General features: G+C 35.7%; 1 protein-coding gene and 1 long non-coding RNA gene across 2 annotated transcripts; both read right to left on the minus strand.

Moving 5' to 3' along the window:
• Positions 1-243: 243 nt before the first annotated feature.
• On the minus strand, positions 244-4,922 carry LOC125243625 (inhibitor of nuclear factor kappa-B kinase subunit alpha-like). Its single transcript, XM_048153400.1, has 5 exons — positions 4,500-4,922; positions 3,362-3,507; positions 2,690-2,828; positions 1,685-1,792; positions 244-1,312 (listed from the first exon to the last, which is right to left on the minus strand). The coding sequence occupies exons 1-5, from the start codon at positions 4,500-4,502 to the stop codon at positions 917-919; spliced, it is 792 nt and encodes a 263-aa protein (XP_048009357.1). The 5' UTR covers positions 4,503-4,922; the 3' UTR covers positions 244-916.
• Positions 4,923-17,831: 12,909 nt separating this feature from the next.
• LOC125244006 lies at positions 17,832-21,927 on the minus strand. The gene is made up of 4 exons (XR_007179206.1): positions 21,826-21,927; positions 20,813-20,890; positions 18,981-19,050; positions 17,832-18,794 (listed from the first exon to the last, which is right to left on the minus strand). It is a non-coding gene; the product is annotated as an uncharacterized LOC125244006 (long non-coding RNA).
• Positions 21,928-23,650: the final 1,723 nt, after the last annotated feature.

Below are 23,650 nucleotides of genomic sequence, written 5' to 3' on the forward strand. Positions count from 1 at the left end.
CTAGTGGTTGAACTACAAACTGAAACAAACTGCCACTCTGTTTTAAAGGGATAGTTCACCCCAAAATGAAAATTCTGTCATCATTTACTCTCCCTGAAGTTGTTCCAAACCTGTATATATTTATTTGTTCTGTTGAGCACAAAGGAAGATATTTGGAAGAATGTTTGTAACCAAGCAGATCACGCTCCCCATTGACTAACAGAGTAGGAAAAAAAAAAATTTTTTTGGGTGAACTATCCCTTTAAGAGAAACATCTGAAAGAAAGTTAAATGAAACAAGTATGAGATCTCCATGAAGTCTTCTGAGGAATGAAAAAACAACTTCTGAGCAGAAACATTTCCTTAAGGGAACATCGCATGATAGTTTCTGAAAGTGAAACATCTAGTATGTCAACAGATGTGTATCAACAAAGAGCACTGAAAATATCAAAGAGCATTTTATTCATGTAAAATAAATGTATTAATCAACCACATTAAAATGAACAACAAATAACTGTTGGCCACTGTTCTGACATTTCAAACGAACTCTGTTTTTATTCCATTAAACTGACACTGATCATAATTAAATAATATATAACATAAAAATATATCTATTTATATATCCAAATCTATATCATCACATATAATCTCTGAAAAAATAAAGAAAAACTAAATTATATTCTCAACATCCAAAAATACACTTAAAAAACATTTGCCCTCTTTTGATTGTTGGCCATAGAATTACATTTCCCCGGCACAACCTGAAAGATGTTTCTTAATGCATCTTTTTTTAGTAATTGTAGTCATTTACTATCTTGAGATTTACACTTCATCGAGTTCATAACTGGCACATGAACACAGCAAACGTGTTAGTGAAGTTTGTCAGTCAGTAATAAACTCCTTGCCAAATCTAAGCTTCTAGAGAATCTTTTAAATAGCTACATTCCTACATTCCCAAAAAGAGAAGTATACAAAATCCAGCTTCTCCCTGCCTGAACAATCTGTCCTAAAATCTGTGCCATTGTAGGTCTGAATAAAACAAGTTTGTTTACCATTCTAGAGACCGGGAAAGCATACGGATTCATATTCATGGCTGCGATCACATGAACAGTGGTGATGGTCGGAGGGAGTCTCGCTCTGGGCACGATCAGGAGCTCTGTTATGATTTTGCCCATCGCCCACACATCAGAGTACTGGTCTCTGTATTTTCCTTGGAAAATCTCCGGCGCAGAGTAACACCAATTGCCTCCTTCTGCGCCAAAGCAAAGCCCGTTCCTTTGAAATCTGGCGAGTCCTAAGTCAATTATGACGGCCCGATAAGTGTTGTGTTCCACCTGTGAATGAGACGTGCTGTAATGAGTGAGCTGTAAAATCTAATAAAAGTTCAAATATTAGCTTTTTGTTGCTTTTTAGTTTGAGTCACTCATGATGAGAAGATAACCATATTCGCATGCAACCAGTATATGCACGGAAAAACCATTTCAAATGAGTGAAGTTCATTCATAACTTTCTATAATGTAGTAGCCTACAGTATAATCTATGAAATACAGATTGATAAAAAACCTTTTTAGACTTACATTTCTAGAGAAATATTCCTCAAAACATTTTAAATTGACTGAAAATCATGTTAAAAGCTGTCATTAACAGTCTATCTGTCCACAGGGCATTTGTTCGGAAAAAAAATCTCGACACACAGAGCATCTCACCATGATGTTGTCAGGCTTGAGGTCCTGATGGACGATACTCTTGCTGTGCATGTAAGCGAGGCCTTCACACATGCCATTGATAATGGTGATTATGACAGGCTTTGTTAGCTGTAGAAATTAAGAAATGAAAAAGATATTACCACTGATTGCATTAATAAAAAATCATCTAATACATATACTGTCTGTAACAACTTTGACATCCATGGAACCTTTCCATTGCACAAAAGGTTCTTTACAGTGGAAAAAGTTTCCTCCGATTATTAAAATATACTTCACACTAAGGAATAATGTTCACATAAATGTTCTTTAGGGATCCTAAAATGGTTCTTCAGTTGCATCGGGATGAAAAACCTCTTTTGGAACCTTTTGGAGGAGATGCATTATTTAATGGTAATTGTTTGACTAAATGCCAAGATTTCGATACATTATGTAACTTTTTTTGTTCAGAAGTAGCAATATTTAAATAACGAGTCAATACATTTTCGATCCCTCTTCCAAAACGTGTTTTTGTCTTACCCTGATTCACAAGCCTGTTGTAAGTGTTTATATTTTAGACCTGTCGAGAAATTGCGTACATACATCACTCATCACTCATCACTCACCCATCAATATTTTTGACAACACTAAAATGGAGCACGCTAAATCTCTACCCATTTTATGCTGAGAAAGGAAAGTCTGTTGGCAAAAACGTATGCAACAAAGTTCGTAATAATACAAGAATCAACATTTGTTTTTTCGGAAATTATGAGAACTGATGGATTTGAAATGTTGTAAATATGTTGCGAAGATGGGGTTTTATTACTCAACACTAACAGGTGAATAAGGGATAAATTGCCATATGTAGCTCTCTAACAGAGTTCACTGTAAAGCAGCAACGTTCTTCTGTATAATATATGCAGTTTTGTTCTATTAACCGCTAAAGGTCCAAAAGTTACCTTTAAGAAAAGAAGAAAAAAAAAATTAACCAAAATTTAAATAATAATAATAAATAAATAAATATTTTACCTCCATGTATGACTGTGAGCTGAACATAAGTTTTTCCAGAGTTTTCCCAGAGATGAATTCCAAAGGGATATTCCACATGCTCATAGAGTCCAGCCAGGGATCTGCCAGGAGCTTCACCACATTGGAATGATTCAATGACCTACAATAAGATCATGTGTGCAAAATATGAAATATCATAAATGAAAGTATCCAGGATCCAGAACCTGAATGACTTGAGTAAGTCCTAAAACATCTGAATGCAAATAAATCTCTTTTAGGTTAACTACTAACAGCAAGCCTCAGCGTACATTAGCAGACAAAATATGTCATTTCTTTTTTATTTTATAATGTAATGAACGCAGTAATCGCTCACATAACATTATAGCCAATTAAACTTCCCCTTTCTCAATTTTGCTCAATTTTAGCAAAAGAACATAGAATAACACTTCATTTCAACATTTATTCTCCCAATCGAGTCTCATGCAAAGCATTATGGGAACTAAAACTCCACTGCCCAGTTTCAGTTAATGCAACAAATATTATTCATTATTCGTGTAGTCTCAAAACAAGTGAAGTAAGCTTGCAATTTACAAATTTGTATGAATTTTATGCATTTAAATTGCACAAAATGTGCAATAATTGTTGCATTAGTTAGTAAATTGAACAAGTAGCAATATATATATATACACTTACCGATATATATTTTTCTCTTTCTGAATTTCTTCTTTAGTTGCAACAGTACAGGGCACCTTTTTAAGAGCCACACAGGTATTTCTAAATGTTACTTTATACACCTTTCCAAAGTTTCCTTTACCATAAGTAGCAGTTGAAAAAGCCATCTGGAGAAACAATTAAAAATTCTGATTTATTCATTGTTTTATTAATTTATTGTAATTAATCTACATCAAAGACCATGTGAACACACACACACACACACACACACACACACACACACACACATGTGAGGGGAGTGGGGGTGGTTGTGTGTGCATGTGGGTGATGGGTGTGTGTCAGTGATTTATTTCTTTTCTTTAATTCTTTAAAGTTTCAATTAAATAAATAAACACTCTTTTAGATATTTTTATATCATTTTAAAGTGCACATCATAATGTCAGAGCATCGTAATGTCTATGTTAAACTTCAAGCAGTAGTTATGGGTAAAATGTAAAAAATGTTGTCCCTCTTGTTCTTGAATTCCAACCATTGCTTTCCTTGTCCATTCTGAAAAACCTCAAATCATTAGCAACTTTTGTAATTTTGTCATCTTTAAGACATTATATTTAAAAGTACAGTAGCACTTTAGTTTAGGCTCCAATTCTCACTATAACTAGTTGCTTCTTAACATGCATATTACTAGAATTTTGCCTGTTTATTAGTACTTATAAAGCACATATTAATGCCTTATTCTGCATGACCATATTCTACATCCCATAATCCTACCCAATACCTAAACTTAACAACTATTAATAAGCAGTAATTAGGAGTTTATTGTTGGAAAAGTCATAGTTAGTAGTTAGTTAATAGTGGGAACTGGACCCTAAACTAAAGTGTGACCAAAAGGACCTATTATGTTGGATTAAAGGCTCAAAAAGAAAAAAAATGAACAATTGTGTGGTATTTTACAGAATTTTAAATGATCAGTAAACAATCAAGAGCCAGTAATAGCCAATGATAACCAATAATACCTCAAAAATTGATGAGCAATAAATTAAATTCTAGTGGTTTGCAGACACCTGATTCTATCATAGACACATGAGAACAATTTCCATATGGATAATATTCATTCAATATTGGCCTACTATAAAATAATAGTACAGTTGGTTTGACTTACCATTGCAGCTGTCAAGTCTTTTAAAATGATGTGTTGAAAAAAGCACAGTCAGACAAAAAAAACAAAAAAACATCATCAGATAATCACCACCCACTAGCAGTCATCAATTCCTCAGTAATGGTTCTAAAAGTGAAACGGAAAGTATAAAACTTCAAAGGGCAAAACAAACAGTAGCTACAGAAAGGCTTAGTTAAGGAATAAACACTTCATTCATGAAAAACATTCATTCACCGAAGATCATTTTTAAGCCATGTTGGATGTTTACTCCATGATACAAGAACAATTTTTCAATGCATTTAACAGAAGCCTAAAATATCTCTAGTTCAGATGGTTTTAAAGCTGTCGACTGCAAACAAACAGGCGTGCTGTTGAAATCAAACACGGACCCTGTCCTAACATTAATGTAGGTATGTTATTGAATGTTTTGTTTTTGAATGTCTAAATTGTATTTAATATGCTTTTGATAATGAATAATTATTTTTTTGTTTTGTTTTGCTATATATATATAAATATAAATATATATATATATATATATATATATATATATATATATATATATATATATATATATATATATATATATACACAACAGTTACATCTGGTCCTCGAATTAAATTCTTTAATTTTTAAATTCTACTGTTATTGTCTCACGGAATGTAGTTTTAGGAGTTTTTTAGGTGAGAATGTACATGTTTAGATGCTATTTATATGTAGCCTAAACATAGCGCCTTTTTGAAAAATTGTTTAGATTGCTGGCTTATGTAAGCTACTATTGTTACAGTATCTAGCTGTTGTGCCCTAGTTGTCCACAGAAGGTACTCCTTCCCCTTCCACAGTGACACTGCTATGAACTCTATTTCCCAGAGTCCTTTTGCCCAATACACATCTGAGTTTACTGCCCTCAGCTGGTTCTCATTTGTATCGTTTGTCTGTCTACTTAAGTTGTATTTGTTAGTAATATACTCCTAAAGGTGGGTGCACAAGGTGCTTTCACACTGCTTATTACACACACAGGGATACGCAGCAGCTCACAAACATGCTAAATATTAAAAATATAAGGATTACAATATAAACTAGATAAAAAAGTTTGTCGAGACAAACTTTAAGTTGGCTTGAAAAAGCCGGTCGAGAAAGTTTGAAGTAGTTTTAAAAGTTTTGAAGTTTAAAAGTTTAAGTTTTAGTTTAGTAGTTTTGATAAATTTAGTTTGATAGATAGATAGATAGATAGATAGATAGATAGATAGATAGATAGAGAGAGAGTCAGGGTACTCAAGGCGGTTACTAGGGTGTTATGTGGTTGCTAAGGTGTTGCTATGCGGTTGCTAGGGTACTTGGGTGGTTGCTAAGGTGTTGCTATGCGGTTGCTAAGGTACTCGGGTGGTTGCTATGGTGTTGCTAGGGTACTCTAGGTGGTTGGTAAGGTGTTACTACGCGGTGGCTAGGGTACTCTGGGTGGTTGCTAGGGTGTTGCTAAGGTACTCGGGGTGGTTGCTATGGTGTTGCTAGGGTACTCTAGGTGGTTGCTAAGCGGTTGCTAGGGTACTCGGGGTGGTTTCTAGGGTGTTGCTGTGCGGTTGCTAAGGTACTCTGGGTGGTTGCTATGGTGTTGCTATGTGGTTGCTAGGGCACTCAAGGTGGTTGCTAAGGTGTTGCTATATGGTTGCTAAGGTACTCTGGGTGGTTGCTAAGGTGTTGCTATGTGGTTGCTAGGGTTCTCGGGATGATTGCTAGGGTGTTGCTATGCGGTTGCTAAGGTACTCTGGGTGGTTGCTAAGGTGTTGCTAAGCGGTTGCTAGGGTACTCGGGGTGGTTTCTAGGGTGTTGCTTTGCGGTTGCTAGGGTTCTCGGGGTGGTTGCTAGGGTGTTGCTATGCGGTTGCTAAGGTACTCTGGGTGGTTGCTAAGGTGTTGCTATGCGGTTGCTAAGGTACTTGGGGTGGTTGCTAAGGTGTTGCTATGCGGTTGCTTGGGTACTCGGGGTGGTTGCTAAGGTGTTGTTATACGGTTGCTAAGGTATTTTGGGTGGTTGCTAGGGTATTGCTATGAGGTTGCTAGGGTGCTCTGTGTGGTTGATGTGCTGTTGCCATGGTGTTCGAGGTTGTGTACACCACATCATGTGTGTATATTAGCACCATTTGTTGTTTTCTTATGGTATGAAATAGAGCGTTAGGACCCGGAAGCACTGCTGCGTGACGTCAGACTTAACAACCGGATAGAGTTAAAGCTCTAGGAGGACTTAGAGCTGGTCTCAGAAAAATAATAAGTTTAAATAGCATTACAGTTAGTTGGCTTTTTCAAGCCAACTTAAAGATTATTATTCTGTGTATAAAGATATAAATGCTTTGGTGGAATCCGGCTTTTCCCGTAGATGGTCTGCTCACGCGCTTTAACCTCGCATTTCCTTGCTAGAGAAGCATTCAGTTTTTTCACTTGCAAATTCCGCCATCTAAATAGCAAATCCGCCATGGCGCAACTGGCTTTTAAATGGAATGGGAGATGACACTCTGATTGGTTTATTGCACATTAAGCCCAAAACACACCCATTACTCACATTAAGAGAATAGTGACAACCCTTGCGTCTAGCGCGCAGACCATTTTTCCCATAGTTAAACTAGCAAAAATAAATTCGGAAACACCTTAAGTGCACTTGCGCTGTGCGCTTCAGACCATGTGCTTAGATTAAAATAGGGCCCTTGATGTTTTAAACAAATGCTCAAGGTCTCTTGTATCTCCAACCATGTTTTTTGAAGGAAAATGGGTGTTTTTTTAAAATATGCAGAGATTCAAAAATGATAAGAACCATTTTTTTAATATTCTACAGCTGTTTTCAGGTAAAATAGCTCTGTAATGTGCCACGCATTACGTAATCACTTTGGAAAGGTCATGCGTGACATAGGCGAAAGTACCGCGAAATGATCTCCTCCAATTTCAAAATCATCCGACATCATTCTTTTTTTCTTTTCTTTTTTTTGTATTGTACAGGCCATTTGAGTTTGTCTTTACATATTCGCTTTGTAGACACTGGATCGGTACTTCCGGCCACAATATGCATGATCTTTATAACGTGATTACGTAATGCATGGCACGTCGCAGAGCAGTGCAAGACAAGCATTTGTGGTTAAAAAGTACAGTATTTTTAATTTTTTTTAGATCATTTTGCTAGATAAGACTCTTATTCCTCATCTGGGATCATGTAGAGCTCTTTGAAGCTGCACTGAAACTATATATATATATATATATATATATACAACAGTTACATCTGGTCCTCGAATTAAATTCTTTAATTTTTTAATTCTACTGTTATTGTCTCACGGAATGTAGTTTTAGGAGTTTTTTAGGTGAGAATGTACATGTTTAGATGCTATTTATATGTAGCCTAAACATAGCGCCTTTTTGAAAAATTGTTTAGATTGCTGGCTTATGTAAGCTACTATTGTTACAGTATCTAGCTGTTGTGCCCTAGTTGTCCACAGAAGGTACTCCTTCCCCTTCCACAGTGACACTGCTATGAACTCTATTTCCCAGAGTCCTTTTGCCCAATACACATCTGAGTTTACTGCCCTCAGCTGGTTCTCATTTGTATCGTTTGTCTGTCTACTTAAGTTGTATTTGTTAGTAATATACTCCTAAAGGTGGGTGCACAAGGTGCTTTCACACTGCTTATTACACACACAGGGATACGCAGCAGCTCACAAACATGCTAAATATTAAAAATATAAGGATTACAATATAAACTAGATAAAAAAGTTTGTCGAGACAAACTTTAAGTTGGCTTGAAAAAGCCGGTCGAGAAAGTTTGAAGTAGTTTTAAAAGTTTTGAAGTTTAAAAGTTTAAGTTTTAGTTTAGTAGTTTTGATAAATTTAGTTTGATAGATAGATAGATAGATAGATAGATAGATAGATAGATAGATAGATAGATAGATAGAGAGTCAGGGTACTCAAGGCGGTTACTAGGGTGTTATGTGGTTGCTAAGGTGTTGCTATGCGGTTGCTAGGGTACTTGGGTGGTTGCTAAGGTGTTGCTATGCGGTTGCTAAGGTACTCGGGGTGGTTGCTATGGTGTTGCTAGGGTACTCTAGGTGGTTGGTAAGGTGTTGCTACGCGGTGGCTAGGGTACTCTGGGTGGTTGCTAGGGTGTTGCTAAGGTACTCGGGGTGGTTGCTATGGTGTTGCTAGGGTACTCTAGGTGGTTGCTAAGCGGTTGCTAGGGTACTCGGGGTGGTTTCTAGGGTGTTGCTGTGCGGTTGCTAAGGTACTCTGGGTGGTTGCTATGGTGTTGCTATGTGGTTGCTAGGGCACTCAAGGTGGTTGCTAAGGTGTTGCTATATGGTTGCTAAGGTACTCTGGGTGGTTGCTAAGGTGTTGCTATGTGGTTGCTAGGGTTCTCGGGGTGGTTGCTAGGGTGTTGCTATGCGGTTGCTAAGGTACTCTGGGTGGTTGCTAAGGTGTTGCTATGCGGTTGCTAGGGTACTTGGGGTGGTTGCTAAGGTGTTGCTATGCGGTTGCTAAGGTACTCTGGGTGGTTGCTAAGGTGTTGCTATGCGGTTGCTAGGGTACTTGGGGTGGTTGCTAAGGTGTTGCTATGTGGTTGCTAGGGTTCTCGGGATGGTTGCTAGGGTGTTGCTATGCGGTTGCTAAGGTACTCTGGGTGGTTGCTATGGTGTTGCTATGCGGTTGCTAGGGTACTCAGGATGGTTGCTAAGGTGTTGCTATGCGGTTGCTTGGGTACTCGGGGTGGTTGCTAAGGTGTTGTTATACGGTTGCTAAGGTATTTTGGGTGGTTGCTAGGGTATTGCTATGAGGTTGCTAGGGTGCTCTGTGTGGTTGATGTGCTGTTGCCATGGTGTTCGAGGTTGTGTACACCACATCATGTGTGTATATTAGCACCATTTGTTGTTTTCTTATGGTATGAAATAGAGCGTTAGGACCCGGAAGCACTGCTGCGTGACGTCAGACTTAACAACCGGATAGAGTTAAAGCTCTAGGAGGACTTAGAGCTGGTCTCAGAAAAATAATAAGTTTAAATAGCATTACAGTTAGTTGGCTTTTTCAAGCCAACTTAAAGATTATTATTCTGTGTATAAAGATATAAATGCTTTGGTGGAATCCGGCTTTTCCCGTAGATGGTCTGCTCACGCGCTTTAACCTCGCATTTCCTTGCTAGAGAAGCATTCAGTTTTTTCACTTGCAAATTCCGCCATCTAAATAGCAAATCCGCCATGGCGCAACTGGCTTTTAAATGGAATGGGAGATGACACTCTGATTGGTTTATTGCACATTAAGCCCAAAACACACCCATTACTCACATTAAGAGAATAGTGACAACCCTTGCGTCTAGCGCGCAGACCATTTTTCCCATAGTTAAACTAGCAAAAATAAATTCGGAAACACCTTAAGTGCACTTGCGCTGTGCGCTTCAGACCATGTGCTTAGATTAAAATAGGGCCCTTGATGTTTTAAACAAATGCTCAAGGTCTCTTGTATCTCCAACCATGTTTTTTGAAGGAAAATGGGTGTTTTTTTAAAATATGCAGAGATTCAAAAATGATAAGAACCATTTTTTTATTATTCTACAGCTGTTTTCAGGTAAAATAGCTCTGTAATGTGCCACGCATTACGTAATCACTTTGGAAAGGTCATGCGTGACATAGGCGAAAGTACCGCGAAATGATCTCCTCCAATTTCAAAATCATCCGACATCATTCTTTTTTTCTTTTTTTTTTTGTATTGTACAGGCCATTTGAGTTTGTCTTTACATATTCGCTTTGTAGACACTGGATCGGTACTTCCGGCCACAATATGCATGATCTTTATAACGTGATTACGTAATGCATGGCACGTCGCAGAGCAGTGCAAGACAAGCATTTGTGGTTAAAAAGTACAGTATTTTTAATTTTTTTTAGATCATTTTGCTAGATAAGACTCTTATTCCTCATCTGGGATCATGTAGAGCCCTTTGAATCTGCACTGAAAATGCAATTTGGACCTTCGACCTGTCGGTAGACGTAGAAGTCCACTATATGGAAAAAATCCTGAAATGTTACTGCGACATGGATGACATGGGGGAGAGCCAATTATCAGGAAATTGTAATTCTGAAATTAACAAATCCGTTAACGCTTTTCTTCAAACTTCTAAATGCAAACTGACTTAGCCTGTGTCCCACACAGATCTATTTAAGTCTCAAATAATATCTCCACCCATCTGTCAGTGGCAATGTTCTTGATGCAGCCAAAAGGGAAACTGAAAGAGATGCAGTACAAAATCATGCCATGGCATGAACTTGACAAGGCAAAACAGTCTCATCGGCTATTTTAGAATGAAATATTTTTTCATTTAGGTCATAGGCAATGGCAGACACAATTTCACGCAAGTATTTTGTTAATATTGTGACACTGTAATCTGAGAGCACCATTAAAAATGCAGATGATATGAATATTAGGCAGTAGTCATTGTGTTGTTGTTGTTGTTGTTGTTGATGATATTTGGCTGATATTAAAAAAAAAAGACTGTTAGATGGCTGACTTTTGAAAGCATGACCTCAAACATACCACGCCTCCTGTATCATTAAATCATGAAATATTCACTCATTCAATCATTTTCCTGACCTATGGCATCAACAAATTATTTACATTATTTATATTTATGATGATGATGTTGATGTCAGGAGTATAAATGAGACTGAAACATCACTGAGAAATATATAGGCCAAATATAAGTACATAACGTAACCTAAAGCTAAATAATGCAAATATCATTCTGGTTATCCACTTCTTCATGTCAAACAGGCATTACAGTAAACATGATTTTGTTATCGTCTTTCTGGGAACCTTTTCACCGTCATGATGTTAATCTGAGTTCAAAGTCTCAATACTACACATACTATTTTACTTTTGCTTTTGATTTAGTTAACCAGTAAATATAATATGGTGAAAACATTAAAACATTATTAGTTCAGTCAGATGCATATATTTACATCAGTAAACAATATAAAATATTTGACTTAGTTAATATTCAGATTAATATCCCTCACACAGTTCTGTGGCTATATGTTCAGACTGCAGGCAATTAACTGCAAGTGATCAAATAAGATGTGTGTTTCCAGACACAACCAACCTATCTGCATAAACACGTATGTGACGAGGCTTTCAAAACGGATGCAAGAAAAATGGAGGTGCATAATCTCTGTCTCCAAAATCTGAAATCTCTGGACATACAGGTTGCATCCGAAATCGCATACTTCCCTAATGAATAGTAAAACACAGTAAAAAACAGTATATGACAAAAGAAGTATGTCCAAATTCACAGTACTCATAAAAGAGTAGGCAAAAAGTAACCGGATGACCTACAATTTCCGGGACATTCTGAAGTGTGCATGTGATGAACACTTTTCTATCCCATGAGGCCACGGCAGAGGATTTGTGAATGGCATTGAAGCAACTGACCCTGGATCTCTTGATTTCTGTTCAGTCTTTCTAGAAGCCTTGAGATCAGATTCCTTGACTATCAGGCAACTGAACTGCTTTCTGAAAGTTCAATTAAGTTATAATGGCAACATGTCAACACATTATATATTTCCAACTCAGTTTATTGACAAAAGAAATCACTGAGAATACACAGCATATAACATATAAACCCTCACAATCACTTCATTACATGAATCATTACATTGATGTGGTGACTTAAATCAGCCTTCAATCGGTTGAATAAAACCTGACTTCTTCAGTTTCAACAGCCCGGCCGTTCTTCATGACTATCCGTTGATATGTTTGAACACCTTGCTCAATGTTGTTGTGATGTCGAGTGATTGCCCCGTTTGTTGGTACAACCATGGACTTCTGAATGCTACTGTTTGACTGAAGCAATGCCTGCATTTAAGAGAAAATATAAAATCAATGTTTTTCTACATGTTGACTGAACGTTTTTGTTATTTGGTATACAGTAAACACTGTGTCCTAGAAAGAAATCTTTAAAAGAAGGAAAAAAAAAAAAGACGTCATTGCTTGTAAACAAATATTTTGGAATTTGTGCGACACTCTTACCAGAGAAAAAGGGTTGGGCAATTCCTCAGGTTCACACTTACATCTATACCTTAAGTTTAAAAATGAGTCGTGTAAGAAGTATTGATGCAGCTTGGCGTATGTTAGAGCATTTAGACAAATATTTGCATAAGTAAAAAATCTTTCTATGCACATTAAAAAGCCATAACTCATATGAAATAAATACATACGGTAATGTTCCATTGTAGTTTTTCATCAACCCGCAGTTCTTACAGGATGTTGTAGCCTATAGTGGTGTGATGAGAAGAATATGCCTTTTGTCACATTTTCATGTAGTTCATTAGTATTTCTTTTTGCTGTTTATCTAACTTTAGTTTAGATTATCAAAACATTATACTAACAATAATTTAATTGGTAACACTTTACAATAAGGTTCATTAGTTAACATGAACTAATAATGAACTGCACTTATACAGCATTTATTAAACATTGTTAATTTCAACATTTACTAATACATTATTAAAATCTTGATAACATTAGTACTTGCTCTGTGAACTAACATGAACAAACAATGAACAACTGTATTTTTTATCAACTAACATTAACGAAGATTATAGTAAATACAGAAACAAATGTATTGCTCATGGTTAGTTCATGTTACATTAACTAATGTTTAACTAATGACCTTACATTTACAACCCTTTTATTTATTTATTTAATTGAAACTGAATTGTCATTAGAATATTCTACACAAATTTATTTTACACAACAACAAAGAATGAATACATAAATAAATTGTTTCATATAAATGTAATTTGCTAGTTCCTTACCATTTTATTTGGTAATGCTTCTCTTCAATGCTGTGAAGCCAAAGTGACACTACTTGTTTCTCACAGAGATTTATGTAAGTATCACATGACGAAATCTCCGCCCATATGTCAACAGGAATGTTCAGAAGGCAGTCAAGATAGAAAGAGAGATGAAATACATGAAAGAGAAACTTAAGGCAATTACAAATATATTTTGTAGGTAATTAGGTAATCATGGCAAACTGAGTTTCATCTAAGTATATTGTAAATGATTATAGCATGTGATAACATACAAGAATATGCTCCTGAGCTCCCTACAGGGAAAATCTTCAAGTTAAATTTTATACAAGTATATTAAAGGGATAGAACACCCTAAAATGAAAATATATGAGTTACTGTCACAAACTGCTCTGGAAAACTAGTTGAAGATCCAAATGCCGTTTTATTGAGGCAATTCAAAAATCATAATCTATGTAACAGGCAGAGGGTCAAAACCAAGGCAAACAATGACAAAGTCCACGACACAGTGAAACAGGGAAATGGGCAGGAGATCAAGACCATAAACAGTAATAAGGGAAACAAGAGCCAGTGCTCAGAAATGCAGTGTGACACTGACAAGACTTTGCAAGGAAAGACAGAAAACACAGAGCTTATAAAGGCAGAGTTAACAAGGTAACGAGACACAGCTGAAAGTAATGAAGCATAATGAGTCCAGGCAAAGGGTTATGGGAAGTGTATTAATGATAGGAAATCAAAGGAGATTGGAGAAGTGCCCTCTGGTTGGAGATTATGGGAATGTTCTAATGTCATATGCCTTCTTTTGTTTATGGACCACAAAAGGAGAATTTAAAAAAAAAAAATGTCTGACTCACGCTCATCCATATAATGGCAGTGTGACCAGCATCAAACTTTTTAAAAAAGATGCAAAAGTATCACATGTGACACATGTTGTATATTCCAAGAGGTCTGGAGGTGTAAAGATTGCTGAGAAATGAGGCAGAGAGAGAATCCACTTGCAAGCTTGCTTTTAATGACAAGACTCCACATGAATAGACAGGAACATCTAGGAACGATCCATCAAAATACACCGACTAGCAAAGAACAACTGAAAAGCACAAGCTTAAATACTCAGAGAAATCAGTGGTAATTAAAGACAGGTGTGAATAATGACGATATTAATATGATAACAAGAAGAAACAGAAACCAAACACAGGAAGGAAGCACAGAAACAAGGAGAACAGAATACATTTCAACATAAAAGTTCATATAAAACAAAAGACACCAAACCGGGATCGTGACATAGCCCCCCTCAAAGGAGCAGCTTCCACACACTCCAAAACAGTCCAGGAGGGAGGTGGAGCGGAAGTGGAACAGGGGGAGGGATGGAGGGATGGAGGGCCTGGCCAGTGTGGTGTAAGAAGGACTAAAGACTGAGGCAGATCGGGGAGCCAGGGCAGAGCCATCAGAGCAGATGGCCAGGGAGGAGCAGGTAGAGCAGGTGAACACCAGGGCAGATCAGAAGGAGCCAAAGACCACCAAGGTGGAGCAGGCAAAGCCGGAGACCTTTTCAATGGTGTTGACAGAACTAGAGATCTCCACAGAGGGGCATATGGAGCCGAAGACCACATAAGTGGAGCAGACAAAACTGCAGTCACCACAGTGGAGCAGATGGAGCTGAAGAGGGTCTAGAGAAGATCTCAGTGGTTGTGTCAGTGCAGAAGTTTCTTGATGGGGCAGACAGGGAGTGCAAAGACAGACATTGAAGCAAAAAGTTAATCAAAGACCTCCTTGGTCACAGCAGGACATACAGAGAATTTAGGAACAACATCCACCGGCTTAATGGGACAGGCAGGGTTTTCAGAAACGACATCCATAGTTGTAACAGGAATGGCAGGGAATTCACGAGCGGATGTCGCTGCCTCGATTTGAACTGGAGAGCAGTGTGCTGCCCAAACACACATTATGGCCACCAGCCCACCGCTGTAACAGGGAGTGCAATCAGCAGTCGAGGGGTCTCAGAAGTCTCGGGGCTTGGAACTATCTGGCTGGGGATGTGAATAAATATGTGAATAAAAGCCTAAATTCAATTTGTTCATCATATAAAGCAATCGTGTCTCTTCAGAACATTTGGGCTAAACCGGTTAATTCATATGGATTAGTTTTACGATCTCTTTATGAACTTTTTGGAGCATCTGCCCCCATGGCTCAGTCCATATGTGTATTTCCACATGTTCCTCCCTATCGGTAGGATGTGGCATCTGTAGCGTCCCTCTCCACTCGGACTAGGTATGCTTCCCCAGCGTTAACCACTGGTCATGGCTGAAAGAAAAAGAAAACATGGGAAGAGAGCCAAAGCACTCTTTCTGTAAAGAACATACAGGAACAGCAGCTAACCATCTCCATAAGCCCTGTCCATTGCACCCCGTCGGCATGGAGGACTAAGATTTTGAGGTTACATGAGGCGCTGGGTAGGTTACTACTTTAAGAGGGCAGTTGCCAACACACACTCTACAGCTTGCCAGCATCTGCATTGCCAAAACTTGTAACACAGTTCAGTGGTTGTGGTGCTTTCCATAGGGACCCTATACAGTACAGTCCAAAAGTTTGGAACCACTAAGATTTTTTATGTTTTTAAAATATGTTTTGTCTGCTTACCAAGGCTACATTTAATTAAAAATACAGTAAAAAACAGTAATATTGTGAAATATTATTACAATTTAAAATAACTGTTTTCTATTTGAATATATTTGACAAAGTAATTTATTCCTGTGATGCAAAGCTGAATTTTCAGCATCGTTACTCCAGTCTTCAGTGTCACATGATCCTTCAGAAATCATTCTAATATGCTGATCTGCTGCTCAATAAACATTTATGATTATTTTCAATGTTGAAAACAGTTGTGTACTTTTTTTTTTCAGGATTCCTTGATGAATAGAAAGTTCAAAAGAACAGCATTTATCTGAAATACAAAGCTTCTGTAGCATTATACACTACCGTTCAAAAGTTTGGGGTCAGTAAGAATTTTTATTTTTATTTTTTTGAAAAGAAATTAAAGAAATGAATACTTTTATTCAGCAAGGATGCATTAAATCAATCAAAAGTGGCAGTAAAGACATTTATAATGTTACTAAAGATTAGATTTCAGATAAACACTGTTCTTTTGAACTTTCTATTCATCAAATAATCCTGAAAAAAAATATTGTACACAAATATTTTGTACAATTGTACACATTAAATGTTTCTTGAGCAGCAGATCAGCATATTAGAATGATTTCCGAAGGATCATGTGACACTGAAGACTGGAGTAATGATGCTGAAAATTCAGCTTTGCCATCACAGGAATAAATTACTTTGTTTTATTTTAAATTGTAATAATATTTCACAATATTATTGTTTTTTACTGTATTTTTAATTAAATAAATGTAGCCTTGGTGAGCAGACGAAACTTCTTTTAAAAACATTAAAAATCTTAGTGGTTCCAAACTTTTGGACTGTATCAGTCAACATAACATCAAACATGACTGACAAAAAGGGAAGGTCTAGGTTACTATCGTAACTCTCATTCCTTGATGGAGGGAACGAAGATGTTATGTCCCTCCTGCCTCAACATTGAACTAGCGGAATGGCCAGGATACCTTAATGAGTGGATGCATGCCACCATCTTTTATACCTGCTTGTATGGAGGAGAGACTAGACATGTAAACTCCATCCGCCAGTTTCACTGGCCGTTTTTTCTAAAACTCAGAGGTGATTGGGGCTTCTAAGTAAGACCCCAAATGTCAGTCAACATAACTTCTCCATTCCCTCCATCAGGGAACAAGGGTTATGACAGTAGCCAAAGCGTATTTAAGTCTCATTTAAAAACTTGTTTGTATAGACTTGCTTTTATTACTTTGTGAAGTCTCTTTGTGAGTTTTAAAACATTTGATATCTCTGATACAAATGGAATGTTCAGAATTTTCAAAGATGACAAGCATACAGTGAGACTACTTTCTTTTAGCCCTTTTGACCTCTCACAGTTATCATCACTTCAATTATCAGATGGCTTGCATGTTTACTGTTCTTTCACGTGTAAAGTTCACTCAATCATGTTTTGATTTTCATCCTCTTTAACACAGTGTATTATTCTACAGGGTGTTTGATTTCACACAAATTATTTTGTCTGATCAGAAATGTCTAATCAGGCTACACAGCCATAAAAATGAAAAGGAAATGAATCTATTCACACAAAGCATCTCACCATGATGTGGTCAGGCTTGAGGTTCTGGTGGATGGTACTCTTGTTGTGCATGTAAGTGATATAAAATATTCCCACTCTTTGCATTGATCAAATCTAAATATGACATATATCATTCAAGGTTGTGGGTTAATGTTGGAATCACTCACTGAGTACAGTGGTGCTAGATTTTTTTTCTTCAAAAAAATGTATTTTAAATGATCTGGAGTTAGAATGGATATTAATTAATTTATATTTAATATTATTGTTATTATCATCTACACATGCAAAATAAAAACATGTCACCACTGATAAATTATTAAAATGCATACAAATGGAATAAGCTATATATATTGCATTACAAAAAAAGTCACACTTTATGTACACACTGTTTAAGATTGATTATCACTACCCACTATCAGTAAAACATGTGAAAAGTGAAAATGCATGACTGATTACATTCTAGATTACATATTCGGACTTGAAAATCAGGTCTCTGTCAGTCAACACAGGTCTTTACAGTAAGCACATCATTGCAGGCATAATTTGACAGGCAGAAAACACTGATTTCACACAGATCTAAAAATAGACAGAAAAGTCATTATTGAATCATGCTGGTAATTTTTTTTAATCATGTTGGTGTTTCTTTCTGTGATACATGGAGAATTTATCAAACAATTTATTAAAAGAAGCTCATTAAAGTCTCTAAATTTCAGTTGGATTTGATAAACAGTTTTGCCAAGAAAACTTTTATAAGACTTTGGATGCAAAAATTAAAGAGAGAAAAGCACAATGTGAAACACTGCATTCATTGAGGGAAAAAGAGTTTATAAACTTTTATTATATAATCCAACTAAATCTGATCATCATTTATTCAATTTCACCTCTGACTATTGACACACGAGTACAAACAGCATACAGCCCGACAAGTACTTTAAATGAAGTTGATTTTGATGATTGTTTAGAGAAAAAATGACTGATCTTTGAGATGTAAAACAAAATTACAGTAATTTTGATAACAAATGAATGTAAAGAAATTCAAATTAACATTTAAATCATCGTTGAGATCATTGCAGTTGCTGAATAACTGGGTGATGTGTTTCAGATCGTATTAGTAGCGTTTGATTACTTCAGCATAAACAAATTTGCCATTCTTCATTACTACTTTCCGAGAACCATTGGGGTAATAGTGAGTCACCTCGCCATGTCCTGGAAGCTCAACTTGTTCACCGTTGAAGAAGTTTGCTAACATCCTTGATTGGTTCTGTGAGTACTGAAAGATAAATGAGAAAATAAGGTGGTCTGGTATTCACAATCATACTGATTAGTATGCTGATTAAACATATGGCATTTTTTGGTTTTAATATAGTAGACGTGATAGCTTTTAAAATATTTTTACTGTAGCATTTTACATGTCTCACTGTTTATTAAGAAAATATTTTGGGATATACACCATTACCTGTACAACAGGCATCCTACTGGGTTCATAATCATCATCATCATCATAGACAATCTGATGTCCTCCAGACCTTTAATATTAAAAAATATAAAAAAATATTTTTTTATAATATAAAAAAAAAAGTTATTTAATTATATAAGATCCGTATAAGTTTAGATGAAACAAACTGATCATTCTCATTATTCTAGAGACAGAATTTGAGATAAAAACATTGTCATTTTTCAAGTGATTGCTTTGGTGCAATTTTCATAAGCAATTGGTCAATTTTCAAAACTCTTAGTACTAATATCACAAAAGATCATCAAATATGCACTTTTTTCAAACATTTCAGCATGTTTTCAATTGTGTTAGTACAATACACAAAATCACAAAGTATCCTTTTCACTACACAAAATATGTGTGAGTGTGTGTGTTTGGACATTGACCTTGTTTGGACATTTTGTTTGGTCCCCATGAGGAAAACAGCTTATAAATCATACAAAATGAAATTTTTATAAAATGTAAAAATGCAGAAAGTTTTCTGTAATGGGTAGGTTTTGGGGTAGGGGATAGAATATACAGTTTATACACTCTAAAAAATGCTGGGTTAAAAACAACCCAAGTTGGGTTGAAAATGGACAAACCCAGCGATTGGGTTGTTTTAACCCAGCGGTTGGGTTAAATGTTTGCCCAACCTGCTGGGTAGTTTTATTTAAACCAACTATTGTTTAAAAATTGCTATATGGCTAGCTTAAAATTAACCCAAAATAGATGGGAAATTAAAAACCAGATGCAATTAGAGGCAACAATAATAGACAAAAGGAGAATGTTTATTAATAAGCTTTAATATTTTATTAATATAAATTTAATAGTTTAATAGTTTATTACTATACATTTATTAATAAGCAATTTAATAAATGTTTATTGTTTAATAATTATTCACTGAACATTAATAAATGTTCATTTCCAACATACTTTGGGTTCATTTTAATTAAGCAATACAGTAATTTTTAAACAATAGTTGGTTTAAATAAAACTACCCAGCAGGTTGGGCAAACATTTAACCCTACCGCTGGGTTAAAACAACCCAATTGCTGGGTTTGTCCATTTTCAACCTAACTTGGGTTGTTTTTAACCCAGCATTTTTTAGAGCGTACAGTATAAAAATCATGGTGTCAATGGAAAGTCTTCATAAAACATGGAAAACCAACAGTATGACATGTGATACTATGAACAGAGGCATTACCATGGTAGAAACTGCCACATTACTGTAACTCAGCCTTATAAAGGTCGACTACAGTATAGATTCAGTCAAATGTGAAAACCATACTTTATTGGCAGCAAACTCTATTCTGCACAAAACTTTATGACTGTGTCATACTTCATCACACCTTTTGATTACACACTGAATAGATACTACAGTATTACAAACATGAATTTTATATCAATTATGTAATTTAGGAAATGTAAGTCTATTTTCTAAGGTGGCGTCTGTAGCCTGTGTAATTATTTCAGCAACAAGGGTGATTTGAAACATGTATCTTGCATTGTCTGCTATTGAATGAACTGATTGTTAAAAGTACATACTGTTGTGTTTCGGTGATCAAACCATATGTTCTCATTACATATCACAATGATCTTGTGTTTTGAAACAGTGATTATGTAGAATAAAAATTTGTGCAACTACAATGAAAGCATGAGATCAGGTTTTGAAAGAATGACTAGCTGTTTTACAAGTGTGATCAATTTGGAGTTTTGTACTAAGAGTTTTTAAAATATACACCTTACTTGCGAAAATAGTACCAAAGCAAATAAAAAAACTGTAATGAATCCACTGATACATGTGTACTAACCCAATAGCCTGGCAATTACAGCGATGACAGCTCATTGTTGGAGATGTTTTGCAGTGTTGTGGTAAGCAGACGCCACAGCTGATGTGAGAAACAAGTGAAATCGTTTCAAATATTAACCTTTTAACACATTCCTTTTTGTCTATATTGCTGACTGAGTTAATTTTATATTTAGACTAGGGTGATCAGATGCCCCGTTTTCAAAGGACAGTCCCAGTTTTTGGTGTCTTGTCCCCGATAGAGCTGTCCCCGTTTTACAGCATGCAAATACTGAAAAAAAGCCTGACAAGCAGAAGCAGAACTTAACCCGGACGAGAGCACCATTATCATCAATTATCAAAAAAGTTGTCGGGTTCAAAACAAATTCTAAATGTTCCCAAAAGTTGAAAAATAACTAAATAAATAGAATTAGAAAATGTTAAACATATTTGTTGAATACATATTTATTTTGTTTTATTTTTGTAATGTGTTTTATGTGTAAAGTCATAATTTTGTTATATTATGCTTTTATCCGTTTTCAATTTGCAATATTTACTATTTACTATATTTCATAGTTTTTTTTTCTTTTTTGTAAATTATATTAAAAGTATAGGGTTTATAATTATTAATTATAATAATAGTATAATAATAATTTGTACAACAAAATGTATTGTCCCTGTTTTTAAATTCATAGATAATAACGAGTGAGATTTCAATGACATTTTGACCACTGAACTAGAAAATCTCCCCGGCTTCCTTGTGGACACCTTAATCTGGTCACCTTAAATTTAGGCAGTAATGTCATTGTTGTACAATGACAAAGCCAGGCGGTATAAAATCTTCAATACTAGTGATTCTTAAAGAAATGGTTAGGATTGTTAGATGCATAAATGATAATGATTTTGCCATAAATAAAATAAAAACCTAAAATTTTTAATTAAAAATAGGCACATTAATCACAGTTTTTTTATAATTTGATATAAATAATAAACATAATTTTTAATATAAATTTAAAATCTAATTTTATATTTGCTTACCAAGTCTTTGTCCAGCGTTTAGTCGCCTCTTTAAAGCAATGAAAGTTGCTTTGAATCTGAAAAAATATGGATTCTGCTTGAGCTTTTATTGAGGACCCAAAGAAACATCCCCGCCCATGCTACCTGGAATGTACCCAAGGCAGCTAAAAAAGAAACCAAAAGCAACAATTAGATTTATGTATTTGAATTTATATTATTCTAATTTGTCTCCACAGGAATTATTTTTCAAATGTCTGTAATTTATATAGAAGCACATCCCTCTCAAAGCGCAAAGCGGCTATATCAAAGAGTATAGAATAACGGGACTTTGGCTATGACACATCTTTGTGTGGAAATAACAAAAAATAACATCTTTTTAAATAATATTTAACTTTCTTATTATTTAGGTTACCATTATTTACCGATATTTATGTAATTGTTTTACAGGCTGTAGTGTGTTGTTTCACTGACTGAATAGCTAAAATAAACACAAACGTGTTACCCCTGTTGAAAAAACAAAACCTGCCAGCATATGCTGTTTTTTTTCAACAGTACAAAATAGATGTTTGAGCATTTTTATATATTTAATGTTTTTAAAATAGGATATATAAAATAGTAAAATAGTTCCAACAGATTTTGCTGTGGTACCGAAATTGGTACCGAGAACCGTACATTTTTCATGGTATCGGTACCGACTACTGGAATTTTGGTACCGTGACAACACTACAAGGGACGGTGCAAAAGAATAGGGATTGGAGTCGGGAAGAACTCATGTTCATGGATGTGATTATTAACGTTACTGTAGTAAGAAGCAGAGCAGGAGCGAGTGTTGTGGGAGCTGAACGATGCCGCTGGAGCCGCTTCCGCTTTTCCGGTCACCTTACTCTGTGCGTTCGCTCGGCGGCTGCTGTGAGACACTGTTACACACTGCAGTAAGATAGATCGATTTCAGAATATCATATTAAATGCTGGATGGCTTGTGTTGATAAATGGCATGCAATTAATTTTAAAACGTATTATATGATGGAGAAAATTATGTATTACTGTTAATAAAAATAAAGCTGCATCTGACTATGTTATGTTAGCTACTTCACAAAATAGTGTTTTTCTCTGAGGCATGGTAAAGCATGGTACTTGCAAAAAATCAAGAAAATTGATTTAAACAGTAAGACTAAACGTGTTGAGTTATATAACAATAATCCATTTTCTGTCTATAAATATATCAAAACAGTTGTTCCCTTGCCTATTAAAACGTGTAATATATTAAAGCGTCTTTGGTGTTTCCATGGTTTCTACAAAATAAACCAGAAACCGAGGGTAACGCAGGAATGACGCGATCGACAGGCGACTCCTCACACGTCCCGGAGCCTTGGGTAAAATTGCAATTTCCTCACGATTTTTAAATAGTTGGAAACATTTGGGATATTGTAAGTACTCAAGTGAACAAAATATATAACACTGGCCTAGTGGTTTTTGGATATTTTACAGCAAAAATCTTACATATTGCACCTTTAAATGATCTCGATTCAGTTATAGAATTCTATAGAATTACTGAAAAGAAAGAGTTGTTTGTCACTATATTTGGAATTGACATCAAGATATTGATATTGATATTGAACTTCATTGTCCCTTTTTTCTGTTTGATGTGACAATATTTCCTTAAATCTGTGTGAAGTCTATGTATGCTTAATTTATAAATAGAGTGTATAAAAGATGACAAAACATACAGCACTATGATTACAAAAAAAAATCGGATCACTCATTACAAAAAACGATTATGATTGATTTCTGGGCTATAGTCAAAGTGGATGATGAAAGCAAAAGTCACCTCAGTGGGTACTGTATG

This window comes from Megalobrama amblycephala, linkage group LG13 (assembly GCF_018812025.1).
Source record: "Megalobrama amblycephala isolate DHTTF-2021 linkage group LG13, ASM1881202v1, whole genome shotgun sequence".
NCBI lineage: Eukaryota > Metazoa > Chordata > Actinopteri > Cypriniformes > Xenocyprididae > Megalobrama > Megalobrama amblycephala.

What these genes read in the sequence shown, in the direction of transcription:
- LOC125243625 (XM_048153400.1), bottom strand. An exon ending in AAAGAGAAAAATATATATCG is followed by an intron (nt 2,829 to 3,361) that starts GTAAGTGTATAT and finishes ATCTTATTGTAG; the next exon opens with GTCATTGAATCATTCCAATG. An exon ending in TCAAGCCTGACAACATCATG is followed by an intron (nt 1,313 to 1,684) that starts GTGAGATGCTCT and finishes TCTCATTCACAG; the next exon opens with GTGGAACACAACACTTATCG.